Source organism: Nothobranchius furzeri, chromosome 9 (genome assembly GCF_043380555.1).
Source record: "Nothobranchius furzeri strain GRZ-AD chromosome 9, NfurGRZ-RIMD1, whole genome shotgun sequence".
NCBI classification, from domain to species: Eukaryota; Metazoa; Chordata; class Actinopteri; order Cyprinodontiformes; family Nothobranchiidae; genus Nothobranchius; species Nothobranchius furzeri.
The window spans coordinates 60,951,711-60,964,867 of record NC_091749.1 but is presented as its reverse complement, the minus strand read 5'-3'; the positions used below and the strand labels follow the sequence as shown (position 1 = coordinate 60,964,867).

General features: G+C 41.1%; 1 protein-coding gene across 3 annotated transcripts in view; it reads right to left on the bottom strand.

Annotated features, from left to right (window-relative positions):
- The window catches only part of sbf2 (SET binding factor 2), a 145,981-nt gene that overhangs the window by 72,053 nt on the left and 60,771 nt on the right, over nt 1-13,157 (bottom strand). For 2 of the 3 annotated variants that reach the window (XM_070555014.1, XM_070555015.1), the window contains exons 3-6: nt 12,480-12,617; nt 6,146-6,283; nt 5,723-5,833; nt 4,633-4,738 (exon numbers count right to left, since the gene is read on the bottom strand). In XM_070555014.1, coding sequence (XP_070411115.1) covers nt 4,633-4,738; nt 5,723-5,833; nt 6,146-6,283; nt 12,480-12,617 — 493 coding nt within the window. Of the gene's footprint in view, nt 1-4,632; nt 4,739-5,722; nt 5,834-6,145; nt 6,284-10,296; nt 10,451-12,479; nt 12,618-13,157 lie in introns of those variants that run through there. The other variant, XM_070555016.1, reaches the window with a different exon arrangement.

Here is a 13,157-nt window from a genome sequence, read left to right as displayed (position 1 = left end):
TGGAGTGACAACAAGATCGGTGAACCTCTGTCTTTACGAGCAGAGGCAGAAGTAGCCAGACAATTCTCAGGAGCTGAGACGGACAGCCACCTCTTTGAGGGTTTGTCTGAAACACTCAAGGAGCGTGGCTTCAGCTGAGACAGAGAACAGATCACGTCAAAACTCAAAGGACTGAAGAAGTTTCACTTTTCACCATTTCTTTTTACATGCAATTGCAGAAAAATAAATTATATTCAGATTTAGCTGATCACCTGAAGCCGTTTCAAGAGTCTGGCTTGTTTTCAACACCTGAAAAGCAGCTTCATCACAGCTGTTATGAACCTTCTTTAGGAACCTGGACAGTCGAAGTCTGCATTGCAGTTAACCTGCATTATTCCCCCAAAATGGTTTGAGCTGCAATACAAAACATTCACTAAAGGCTTGTGCATTTGAAGGTTTATTGCTCTAATAAAACCATAATGCTTTCTTGGATTGCCTGAGCATTTTGTGGCCCTTTTGTAAAATGGGCTTCTGTTGAATCTGGTCAACTGAACTTGCCCACCCAAAATAATTTATGACTGACTTTGTGAAGACTTCAGATAAGCGCACAAGTTGTGAATGCAACATAAGCTATAAAGGCTTCAAACATAGTAATTAAAAAAAAATCATGTTTTACAGATGCCCGTATGCTCTGTCATTATATCCTGCATGTAGCCTCTGACTGAAGACACTCTTGTTGAGTAGTCTTGTGTCTCTGGTTTTTCTCTAGCTGCGTCTTTACCTTAGCCTGGCAAGCCAGACATATATATATATATATATATATATATACATATATATACATATATGTATATATATATATATATATATATATATATATATATATATATATATATATATATATACTTTGCAAAGCAAGAATTTGGTCTAGTTCCCTAGGCTATCTTTACCTGACTGCTAGAAAAAAAAACTACAGGCTAGAGGGGGAGGTGAGGGGAGCACTAGCATCTTCTGAAGTGATTTACAGAAAAAAAGTGAACGTTCACAAGTGAATAAGAATGCTAGGTGAAAACAACGGTGCCAAATGGCGGCTCTCTGGGAGTTCTAGTGTTAATGCTAGGAAAACAAACAGAAAAACACCCTTTTTGGTATTTCAACACCCTGAAGTGGCTTTTTTGACCAAGAACAACACGAGATATTATTACGTTTAAACTGTCAAAAAATATTTAATTTTAGCTTTTTTCTTATCCAGTTATTCCTGCTAATGGAATGGTAAATGGCCTTTACAGGAATTCCATTCCTGTACAAATACTACAAGAAAGCTGGTTGCCTGCATGAAATGAGTTTATTTTTAAACCCCCTACCTCAAAAACACAACTTCCTGATATCTCTGGTTTACTGCTTTTTGTGGCTCATTAATTCATTCATTCATAAGTTTTTTTGAATAGCACTTTCCAGTTATGCGAGTAATAAGAATCAGCATAAAAACAAACTGTTATACATAATAGTGCAGCACAACAAAACCACACAATAATAAAAGCATTCAACTAAAATGTACCCTGCCATAAAAGCCAGTTCATATATGTGTGTCTTAAGTAAGGATTTTAAATTTTCCAAAATCTGTGCAGTTCTTAGTTGTAAGGGAAGGCTGTTCCATAGTTTTGGACCCGCCACCGGAAATGCTCCATCTCCCCTAGTTTTCAAACAACTCTTTGGAATTTCTAAGAGGAATTGAGAGCTTGACCTGACATTTCTTGCCGGATAGGGGTTTACCTGTTCATCAATATACGGAGGAGCCAACCCATTTAACGATTGTAAAACAAAGAGCAGAACTTTAAAATAGATTCTGTACACTATGGGGAGCCAATGAAGAGAGGCCAGTACAGGGGTAATATGGCCCAACTTCCTAGTGCCCATCAGCAAGCGTGCCGCAGCCTTTTCAACAAGCTGAAGTCTATTCAATAACAACTGCTCTGTACCTAAAACCGAAAAACAAATTACTGAATGAAGTGTGTACAACTCCACTAAGGTAGGTGGCGACATGAGCCCTTTCATGTTGGCATTCTTCTGATTAGCCTATACCATCACATAGGGGTGTACATAGTTAACTGCTGGTGTCTGACTCTTAACTTGTCTATAATTATTTAGTTCAATGTAAGGAAACTAATGTGATATTTTTATAAAACATGTAGCCTCCTGAATGCGCTTATAAGCACGCAGACTAAAGTATTTACTTACATTTTAAAAACCAACTTCAGTCAATTTAAAGTAGGGCTGCACAATATATCGCAAATATATCAATATCGTGATATCAGCATGCGCAATATGCAGAACAGATAAATATCGTTATGAATGGTCAGCTCAAATGTTTGCTACAAATTATGCATTCTGTCAATCAAACAGAAGCATGATGTTTTTTAACCAATCAAAAAGAGCTTTTCACCCATTTGGCCAATTGGGTGAGTTCTCATATGTTAGATGCCCACCCCCGAGACGGACGACACTTAATTTTGATGGTTAGCAAACACCTGAGTTAGCTTTGTTCTGCTCTTTCTGCTGATTCTGCTTTTCCCGGGATCCACTGATTGCCTTTTCTTGTACATTTTCTTTTCCCCGTTCTTCACATCTTTTGCTTTTCTAATTTTTATGAATTTTTTTGGTCATTTTTTATTTCTTTGTTTTTGATTATTTTTGTTCCTGAGTTAAGTTTTTATTCATTGCAAGAAATATCATCATTGCAATATTAATCACCGTTATTGCATTTCGCAGGTTTTCCCAATATCGTGCAGCCCTAAATTAAAGCAATAGTTCGGTTCTCTGATGCATCCATAAAATCAATGACTGACAATAACAGCGGCAATCAGCTAGCTGCGTTTTATGCTTTACAAAAATTATACAACAATTACACATCCCATGGAAAGCCAGGGTGACACTTAAGGAAAATGAAAGTCAAAATTCCTCATCTTGATTGACCTCTTGAACATTCCCCCACATGTATAATGAATTTACACTACGAAGAGAACAAACATCAGCTCTCTCTGAGCTCTGCTGATTAATGGCAGCAGGTTTAAGATGACTGAGCGGCCAAGGAAGAACACAAGAGTCAACACTGTTCAGTGTATCCAGATTGGCTACGAATGCATAACCACCACATAACCCCAATCAAGTGTGTCGTGCAAGTACCCCCCATGTGCATGTTCTTCATTCTGTCTAAACAAAACGAGGATGGTGTTAATGCACTCAGGAAGCAGAGATCACGGATTCCAAGCACATTCTTCTGATCAAACCAAGCTAAAGGGCCAACTTTCCATTACAAACAAATTTCAGGTGAATTATATTTAATTTAACTCGGAGCCAACACATGCACGCTGAGTAAGTGAAACAAGAGCGGGCCTTTGAGAACGACCTCCATTACAGAGTAATGCTTGCTTTGTGATTAATGCCAAAGCATGGGGAGTTGAGGAAAGTGATGGATATTCTCTGGAAGCACAGCCCCACAAAGCCACACAAGTCACCATAAATCAAAGACAGTCAAGCACTTAAAAAGCACACACACAACCCATACAATTCCTTCACTTCTAAATAAACAACATGCTGTTTAAACCATTGTGACACAATCCGTGGAGATGGCAGCAAATCTTTATCATCTGCTTGTTAGTAGATGCAAAATACAGAAAGACTGAAGGGTCAACACAAAGACTACAGTTCCTCAGAAACACAGATTTAACTAAAGCTCTTACTGAATCCAAGCAAGTCTCCTGACTTTCTGTGCTAAAGTTTACCATCATGCGATCTAGGAAGCTGAATCAAGTCTATTATGTACAACAAAGACTGGATATCACACATTAAGTTGCCTGATTAAGCTAAAAGGTGACTAATGTTTAGAATTAGATCCCAATGTTTATAATTATTTCAACAAAAAGAATAAATCTTAGTCTCAAAACGGGCAGCGGTGTCAACATAATAGCCAGAAGCACAAATTCAATTAATCTTGTACCATTTAGACCTTTAAATGTGTGGGAAACATGTTTAATCAATACATTTGCAGTGGTCTCTAGTAGGAATGAATGCCTTGCAAGCCGTACTCAGGGCACACAAATCCTAGAAGTGCTTGGATCGGCATGGACAAGTCTGCTGCTTCAGAGAGTGGCACAACACGGCAGGATTTCGACTCTTATTTCCTGATATTTTGACATCTCTCCTCGGATTGGATGACAGCAACACGACTCCTGACTTGCAACGTTGATGTTTATCTCCACAAATAACACAAGTCTGAAGAAGCTCTGCTGCGTGGTGGAGCTGCTAATGCTAACAGTTAGCTTTTACTAGTCAGGATGTTCTCTGCTGCTTCCTGTAGGCTAAACCAACTACAGCCTTCCCCGTCGCGAGTCAAGATGGGTGAGTCCATGAACGCTAAGTGACAGTGTGACGTAGATCTGTCAGGATTTTCAAATCCTAGAGTTTCACCGTCTGTTTTCTCTGGGAAGCTAATGCAGGAGATAGGTGTAGGAGACTATTTTCATGTTCAGCCTGGATGAAAAACTCACAGTGACTGTTTATAATCAGAAATAATAATTTAAAAATGGGTTTTTAGAGTTTTTCACAAAAAGCAGGCTAGAATAAGACTAGTCCTTCTCTCAAAGTGTGTGAACCCACCGAGCTGCTGGAAAAGCAGGGCAACACTCTTGTTTGTGATGGGTAACGTGTCGTTGAGAGGCGTTTGGATGAGCTGCCGATCTCCGGCTCCTAAGCTAAACAGCTTCTGTAGAAAACAGAAACAGAAATGAGAGAATGTCAGAACTGGATCACGGTGAATCTCCAAAACCATCGACTTCACACCGTAAAGCCACTGATGTTCAGATTGATGGCCGAGCGCACTGTTGCTGCAACAAATAAGGACTACACATTTAGTGAACACACAGCTGCTGCAGTTGATGAACTGAACGATAACAACAAAAAACTAGAAGTCTCAGCAAAATTAAAGAAATCTTTCAATAAATCTGTAGCATAAAAACATCTCAAACGTAGCATGTCGAGTTTAATAACTTTGAGCTAATTTAGAGGCGCCCTGCTGACAGACTTTTCCTCAGACTTTTGTTATTAATGATGTTTATTTCTGTGATGATAATCAGGAATCAGCAATTTTGCAATACAGCAAACAGGAATTTCATTCTTGACTTAATTCTACGTTTATCTGCTTGTTTCACAGAATTTGTTTGACCCTTGCCCCGTATGAGAACAGTCCTTTGTCTTTATGTCTGATTGTTTTATCTCATCTGTTTTTCTTTGATGTAAAGCTAACTATGTGTCTGTTGCTGCTACCTCTTGGCCAGATCGCTGTTGTAAATGGGAAATGAGTTCTCAATCGACTTATCTGGTTAAATTAAGGTTAAATAAAAAAAAAAAAAAGTAACTAATACAATAGCGATTTCTGACAAATTCTTCTAAATTGTCCAAAGTTTAAAATGGATGCATCAAAAACAAAAATAAACAAATAGAGGCTGTGGCTGGACAACAACCCCGAGCACCACATGAACACAATGTTCCACACTGGCTGCATAACAAACATAAATCATGTCGCTGCTCTGTTGAGTCTCATGCATCACTTTAACACACGATAACTTGCTCAAATACTCTGATACGGACCATCTTTAGGCCCTGGTGGTATGAACTGAGGCTCGCTCGTGATAAACACTTGTGCAACAGATCTATGAGGTGTTGTCACAGCATGTCAGGCCAGACTCACCTGAGATCCACCAGCAACAGGAACCAAGAACGTGAAGAGGTTGGCCACCAGACCGTCTAAGGGGAAACTCAGGCTGTCGATGTGCACGGTGTAGATCAGCCCCAAACATCCCTACACGTGAAACATGGATAATTCTGTAAGAGAAAGCTCACATGGATAACACAACTTGCTCTGACCTATTAAACACGTGAGTGTAATAACAGCTTGTAATGAAAAGATAACAGCTGATATTTCTAATATGCTCAAGTGATGTGCAGGCTAGCCCTTAAGCTAACTTGACCCGCTGCAGACGGTACAAATGGGATCATCATCATTTCAGGATTGCAGGATTAAAGAATATTTGAACAAAAATGGCTGGAATTTCTTTTTGAGTGGTTTGACAAATATTTTCAATCAAGATATAACTGTACGGAGTCTTATTACCCGGAATATTTCGGGATAATCCAGCCTGGATACAAGAATGAGACTTTTTGGTGCAAACACTTGAGCAGGCTGGATCATGCCGTTCTCCTCTGTCTCCTCCTCATCTTCATCCCCATCAGCCTCGATGCTCTTTGATCCCTGAAATATTGAGGGGGAAAAAAAATCAATTTTAGTTAGAGTTCAACAAAGAGGACCTTGAACTTGACTGCAAAGCAGCAGTGAGCTCCTGGTTTTAGCTAAAAGATATAATCAAATTCAAACTGCTATCTAGTACTCATCAGACCTGCATTACACATTATGTGAACGTTCTCCCAGAAAACAAAGCATTCATTAGACATATGTGTTTGAATCAGTGGTAAAAAGAGCTGAAACACAGTTTAAACTGTTTTATATAAAAGTTAAAAACATGCATCTGTCATTACAATTAAAGCAGAATTTGCATCATGGCTAAGGAACTTTATAAGAAGTGACCTTGTTATGAAAGTCTGGCCAATCAATTATGTTGAAAAGTTATTTCTGATTCACACACAGCTTGGTTGCCCATTTCACTACGACCACTGAAAGATTGTATTATGGGTAAGAATCTGTTAGAAAGATCCAAAAAGCACGTTTTCATCTAGTTCAGTGTCTATTTTGTGGATCAACAGGCTCAGTTGCAACACACACACGCACACACACACACACACACACACACATACAAACACGCACGCACGCACGCACACACACACACACACACACACACACATACAAACACGCACGCACGCACGCACACACACACACACACACACACACATACAAACACGCACGCACGCACGCACACACACACACACACACACACACACACACACACACACACACACACACACACACACACACGCACGCACACACAAACACTCACGCACGCACACACACACACACACACACACACACACACACACACATACAAACACGCACGCACGCACGCACACACACACACACACACACACACACACACACACACACACACACACACACACACACACACACACACACACACACACACACACACACACACACACACACACGCACGCACACGCACGCACGCACGCGCACACACACACACACACACACACACACACACACACACACACACACACACACAAACACACGCACGCATGCACGCACGCACACTAACCTCTTGGTGCTCGTTCCTAACCTTAAGCGATTACTAAAACCCGGTGAGTTTCCTCAGGCTGTGGAAATACCACCAAGAGTGCTTAAGCATCCGAGGGATTTAAACAACCCAATTAGATGCAGGTCACATTTCTTCATTATTTTTAGGATTTGGTTCGATTATTAAACAAAACACACTCCCGCCCGGTCCGTCTGGATGCTTCCTGCGATCCACGTGAGCAGATAAAGATGTCAGTTTAGAAAGTAAAGACTGTCGTGTTTGCAGAGGATCTTCAGGGCTTCAGAAACTATATTGGAATGCGTGTCTCTGTTTGCAGGAACGTGAGGAAGCCGAACTCAGCCTGATCTAATGATTAACAAGAGCCTGACAGAAACTAAAGCGGTGCTGCGGAAAAAGAGTTGGGAAAAGTCTTTATATTACAGCATTCACGAGTCATAAGCATGTCTGTTATTGTTTTGACCTCAACGAAACCTAAACTACTGATTAGCGAAACGCTGAGGTCACAAACTGAAACTTCACTTAAAAAAAAACAATCTAGAGATAGAGTTTGTTTTTATGCTAAATAACCCAACAAAGACCTCGCTATTCTTAACTTTTTACTTCTTATAATATTTTTTGAGTACTTATTGGTACTTTCTTGTTTAATAAGTAAATAAATACTTTTAGTTCTTACTTCTGATCCAGTAATCCTTCAGTGAAGATATACAGTACTTGACAACTTTTTCATATATTAAATCATTTTCTTGTGCTAGTTTGTAATAAAATGACCCTTTAAAAGGTTAATGAAATGTCACTCAGACCCCACTACCCTCTGTGACCAGAATACCACATTTCCAACTTCAGAGCGTCAGTCTGGTCTTTTGGGGGAAAAAATGAGCTGACATACCTGGCGCTGCAGGCTGCTTCCAGCACGTTTCCTGCATGTTTTAGATCATTAACACAGCTGATAGTTTAATTTAGTGACGAACTGATCATGTAGACACTAATGAAGGCTGGGGAGACGTTACAGCTGTCAGATGAAGGTGTTCTACTTATGAACACTAGGAGGTGCTAAAAGCAAGCAAAACCCTAAGTGTGCCTTAAAGGTCTCCTTCACTGAGAAACTGTAAAACTTGTTTTAAAAGACGATCAGTCACTCTGAGTTTCATATGCAGGCTGAAGGTGAACATAGTCTTCTTCCCAGTTCACCAGCATTAGCCACAAACGGGAAATAAACGGAAAACGATCAGGCCAGAAAACCCCAGGGAAAATTAGCATTCTTGGCCTCACCCACCCTGACTTGTGGCCACAGTAGACTACTGTGATTCTGCAGCATGGAGAAAGCAGAGCGTGCCTAGTAGAAGCTAATCATCAGCAAAATGGTGGCACATTTGGGCTTGTGTCCTTTGCAGAGAAAATATAGCAACATTTTATTTCTTTATTCAAGAGAGAAGAGTGAATGAGGGCAGTGGAAGAGTCGCATTGCTGTTAATCAGAGATGGGTCATTTGCTTATCATGAATATTAATGAGTTACACTTCAAATCCTGCCCCCCCTCCCCCCTCCCACAACTACTCTACCACAAACTACCACCTGAAAAATTATCGCATGAGTGTTTTCCTCACAGAAAATAACTTGTAAGGCATTCCATCATGTAAGAAACCATGGCAAATTTATTGTTAATGAGACCTTTAAAGAAATGACACCAGTCAGTAATGTTGAACAAATGAACATCAACATTAGGGGAGCAAATCTGAAATAAACCCAATAAAAATACAAAAACTAAATTAAATTTACAAATAAACCAGGTTAAATTTTTGTTGCATGTTACATGACGTTAATGCCAGGTATGTAGCGCAAAACAAATGATCATTTGTATAGAAGAAAAACAATAATTATCTATTAAAGTTGTTTCCTGCCAGCTGTTTAAGACAAAAGGAAATAGTAGGAAAAAAATGACAAGAAAACAGGAAGTTAGGAAATGAAGAATTTTGAGAACTTACAAAGAAATGCAACAAAATCTGGTAAATCACTAGTCAGCTTTTTGGAAACCTCAGGAAAACCAGCAATGTGGCAAATTCAAATAAAGCTTTTCATCTGATGTTTCTGATTAAACGGGTAAGTGTGGCAAGTTTGAGATGATTCTAGTGAGCAGAAAATATCAAATTATGCTAAATGCTACAGACCTCTCTAAAAACTTCTACCTGCATAACTTTAATCATGTTTAACTGTGGTGGACACACGTTTCACGACACAACGCCCTCTCAAATCAAGCAGGAGTGTGAGTGGCGACTGCTGTCCACATGTGAGAGGAAGTGAAGTCACAACGGGCAAAACGACAGGAGTGTTTGAAACCTGCTACAAAGCCCCACACAGTGAAACAATTACCTTGGTATTCTGAAGGCTTTTGGCAGAGAAAAACTTTAACAAGCTCATTCTCGGGAGTTAGAAATGTTCTCCTTCAGACTTAGGTGTTGTAATCAATAATTAGTGGAAATGTGGAACATGTAGGACGTGACCACTAATCTGCAGTCAAACACAATTTTGCACACACAAGTAAACCAATAAAAGAGGCTGGAGGAGCGATCAGGTCTATCCTTTACGAGAGAATCTCTCAGCCAACTCTGTATTTATTAGCTTAGATCTGAGCAAGCGCTTGTTTTCTAATTATGCCTTAAAATCTGTGCGGCATCATGCAAGTGACAAACAATCCTGAAAAGAAAAAAACTTTAAAGGCCGCCTAATAACAAAACAAGCCTAAAATGGAAAACAGAAATTAAGTATTGCCCAACTATCAGGCCCCCTGGATGATTTTGGCAATCAAGCAAGCTTCGCCCAGGCAAGATGGCAACTCAGAAAACTCATATTTCAATAAGTGTGCTGCAGGTCTCTCCTGGTTGTGTGTGTTATTTTATTACTATGCTCTTAGAAATTATGGGTCTATATAGGCAAGAATTTGGCAATAGGATCCATCCTTCCATTTATTCTCATCCGCTTACCCGGGGTCGGGTCATGAGGGCAACAGCCTAAGCAGGGAAGCCCAGACTTCCCTCTCTCCAGCCACTTGGGCCAGCTCTTCCAGAGGAATCCCAAGGCGTTCCCTGGCCAGCCAAGAAACATAGTCCCTTCAGTCCTGAGTCTTCCTTTAGGTCTCTTTCCGGTTGGACGTGCCCGGAAAACCTCACGGGAATGGGGGGGCGCAGGGGGCATCCTAACCAGATGCATGAGACACCTCAACTGGCTCCTCTCGATGTGGAGGAGCAGCGGGTCTACTCCAAGCCCTTCCCGAACGATTTCTAAGGGAGAGCCCAGCCACCCTGTGGAGAAAACTCAATGTTGACCGCTTGTATCCGTGATCTCATTCTTTCTGTTACTACCCAAAGCGCGTGACCATAGGTGAGGGTTCGACTGTAAATCGACCAGTAAATCGAGAGATTTGCCTTCTGGCTCAGCTCCCTCTTCACCACGACGGAGCGGTACAACTCCTGCATCACTGCAGGCGCAGCACCAATCCATCTATCAGTCCCGTTCTGTCTGGCGATAGGTTATGTGTCACAATCATCAACATAGAAATATATGGACAATGGGTTTCCATAGACTCCAATAACATGTTTTTGAGGCTAAAAGGGAGGTGGCCACCACCGCCATTTTGACTGTGTCACAGGTTCCGTCAAGCCCAGACAATTCCACAAAAGGGAAGAGACGTGGAGCTGAGGGTGGGGCTGTAAGGCTGGGATCAAATGACGACACCCGTCGAACTGAAGCTAATGTAGCTACAAGCTAAACTGAAGCTAACCCAAAGCTTACGTGGAGGTGGGAGCTAAGCTAACGGAGGCAGCAACCAAGCTACAACCGGAGTTAACTGTGCACAACACCAGAGCTTCTGAGTCACAGATATGCTGGGCTGACCGCTGGGTAAAACCGGGTGGAACACAGAGGTCTCCCGAGAGCTTCACAAGCTGGCAGCCGTGCAGCAGACAAGCGCCGCTGCGATCAGAGATGTGCAGAGCTGCCGCTGGGGAGAACTGGGTTGAAAACATCGGTTTCCAGCCGAGAGATCCACAAGACAGCAGCCCGCGCAGCAGACAAGCGCTGCGGCGATCAGAGATGCGGCGAGCCGCAGGGTGGGGACCATACCGGTAGTCGGAACCCAGCTCCACCAACATGTTATATTTCAACCCATTTTCTAAAATGCAGCGTTATGTTAAATACACTGGGTTTTACCCTATTACATTTAAATTTCATGGTTAAACAGTACATCTTAAAATCTAAGCTCAGCTAGTGCAAGAGCAGCAGCGACCTAAAATCATCGACATAAATACATAAATATAATTTTGCTTACCAAAAAAAATGAAGTGGAGACTCCTTGGACGCTCTATTAGTGCAATTAATACCACAGCAAGTCATTTTGCCAAACAATTGCACAAATAATATCCAAAAAAGAATGCACAAACGCTACAACTAAGTTCAGAGACTAAAAATCGCGGAACAGTTTTCAGGCAAGGCTGAGGCTACTGAGGCCTTTCCATGGAGCTAGCTCTGTGGTCACGTGGGTCTGATGCTCATTAATTATACAGAATTTTAGGCTTTTAATACACTTAAACAGAAGAGTGACAAAAAATTCACCCCCCTCAGAGTTGTCATGAGTGTAAATTTGATTATTTAAACCAAAAACATGTTTTGGTACCAGGCTGTAAACATGTTTATTTCTGCTGTGAAATTGGTATTTTTAACATGGGAGTCAATGAGGATTTGCTCGCTTCTGACACCAGCCCCCAGCGGATGAGGGTGGAACCGCAACTTATTTCACTCCCGCGTTGGCCTTAATTTCTGTCCCGCATTGTTGGGGCTTGGTCACAATACAGGGGAGACGATATTGCAATACTAAAAACCAGAAGATATTTGACTGAAGACTGAATTTAATTGGAAAACTCATACCAGATGCTTCCCAGACACATTCAGTGTTATCGCAAGATCTTGTTGTTCCGTAAGAAAGAAGGTGGTAAAAACTGCTGCTACCTAGCAGTCGGAATTGCACTACTTGACAGAAATGCAGTAAATTTTTGCACGTAAATTCTTAATAAAAAATTTGACACATGAAATATTACGATTTTTCAGTGTATCAAAATTTTCTTAAGTCTCTATGAAATGGTATTGAAATCAGTGACTGAGAAGGTCTTACCTGTAGATTGACCTCGGCCTCAAAGAAAGTGAGGCAGGAGCAGTAGTGTCGGTCAGAATCAATGTCCGTCAGCACAACAGTGAAGAAGGTCGGTGCTTTTCTTTCTCTGGAGAGCCTCCAACCTCCGGGCTGGCAGAACTGGAAAAATATTCAACAAAACATCAGCTCCTAATTATATTATAGAGAACTATTGAATATACATAGAAATATTTATTCTACAGTGATTTTGCTTCCAATTTTTTTTAAAAGGTAGAAACTTGTATATTAGTTTAGGGGTTATTGCACTCTTTTGGTGGCCTAGATATCTAGAGCGTCAGCTGCTGAAGAAAAATGAATTTGTTCTGCATGTCGGTCTAGCCATGCTCCGTTGGAACGTTCGCAGCCCCAGAAAGTCTCGTGCCCTGCCAATCCCAGCACTCTGTTTGGTGGGCGGGATGTAACTGCGACTGAGCGAAACTAAGATGGCTCATTTGAAACGGCTTTGGAATGAACTTTGGACAATTTAGACTTGGGTTTATCTTTGAGTCAAGAGCAGATAGATACTTGAGATTATTTAGAAAAACAATGTATTTACATCTTCTTCAATAGAGTATGGTGGACTGCCCCGTATGTCACGTTGTTTGTTGTCCAATGGCTTGCACAGACTGCTGAGAACCATCAATGGGTCATGGCTGGACT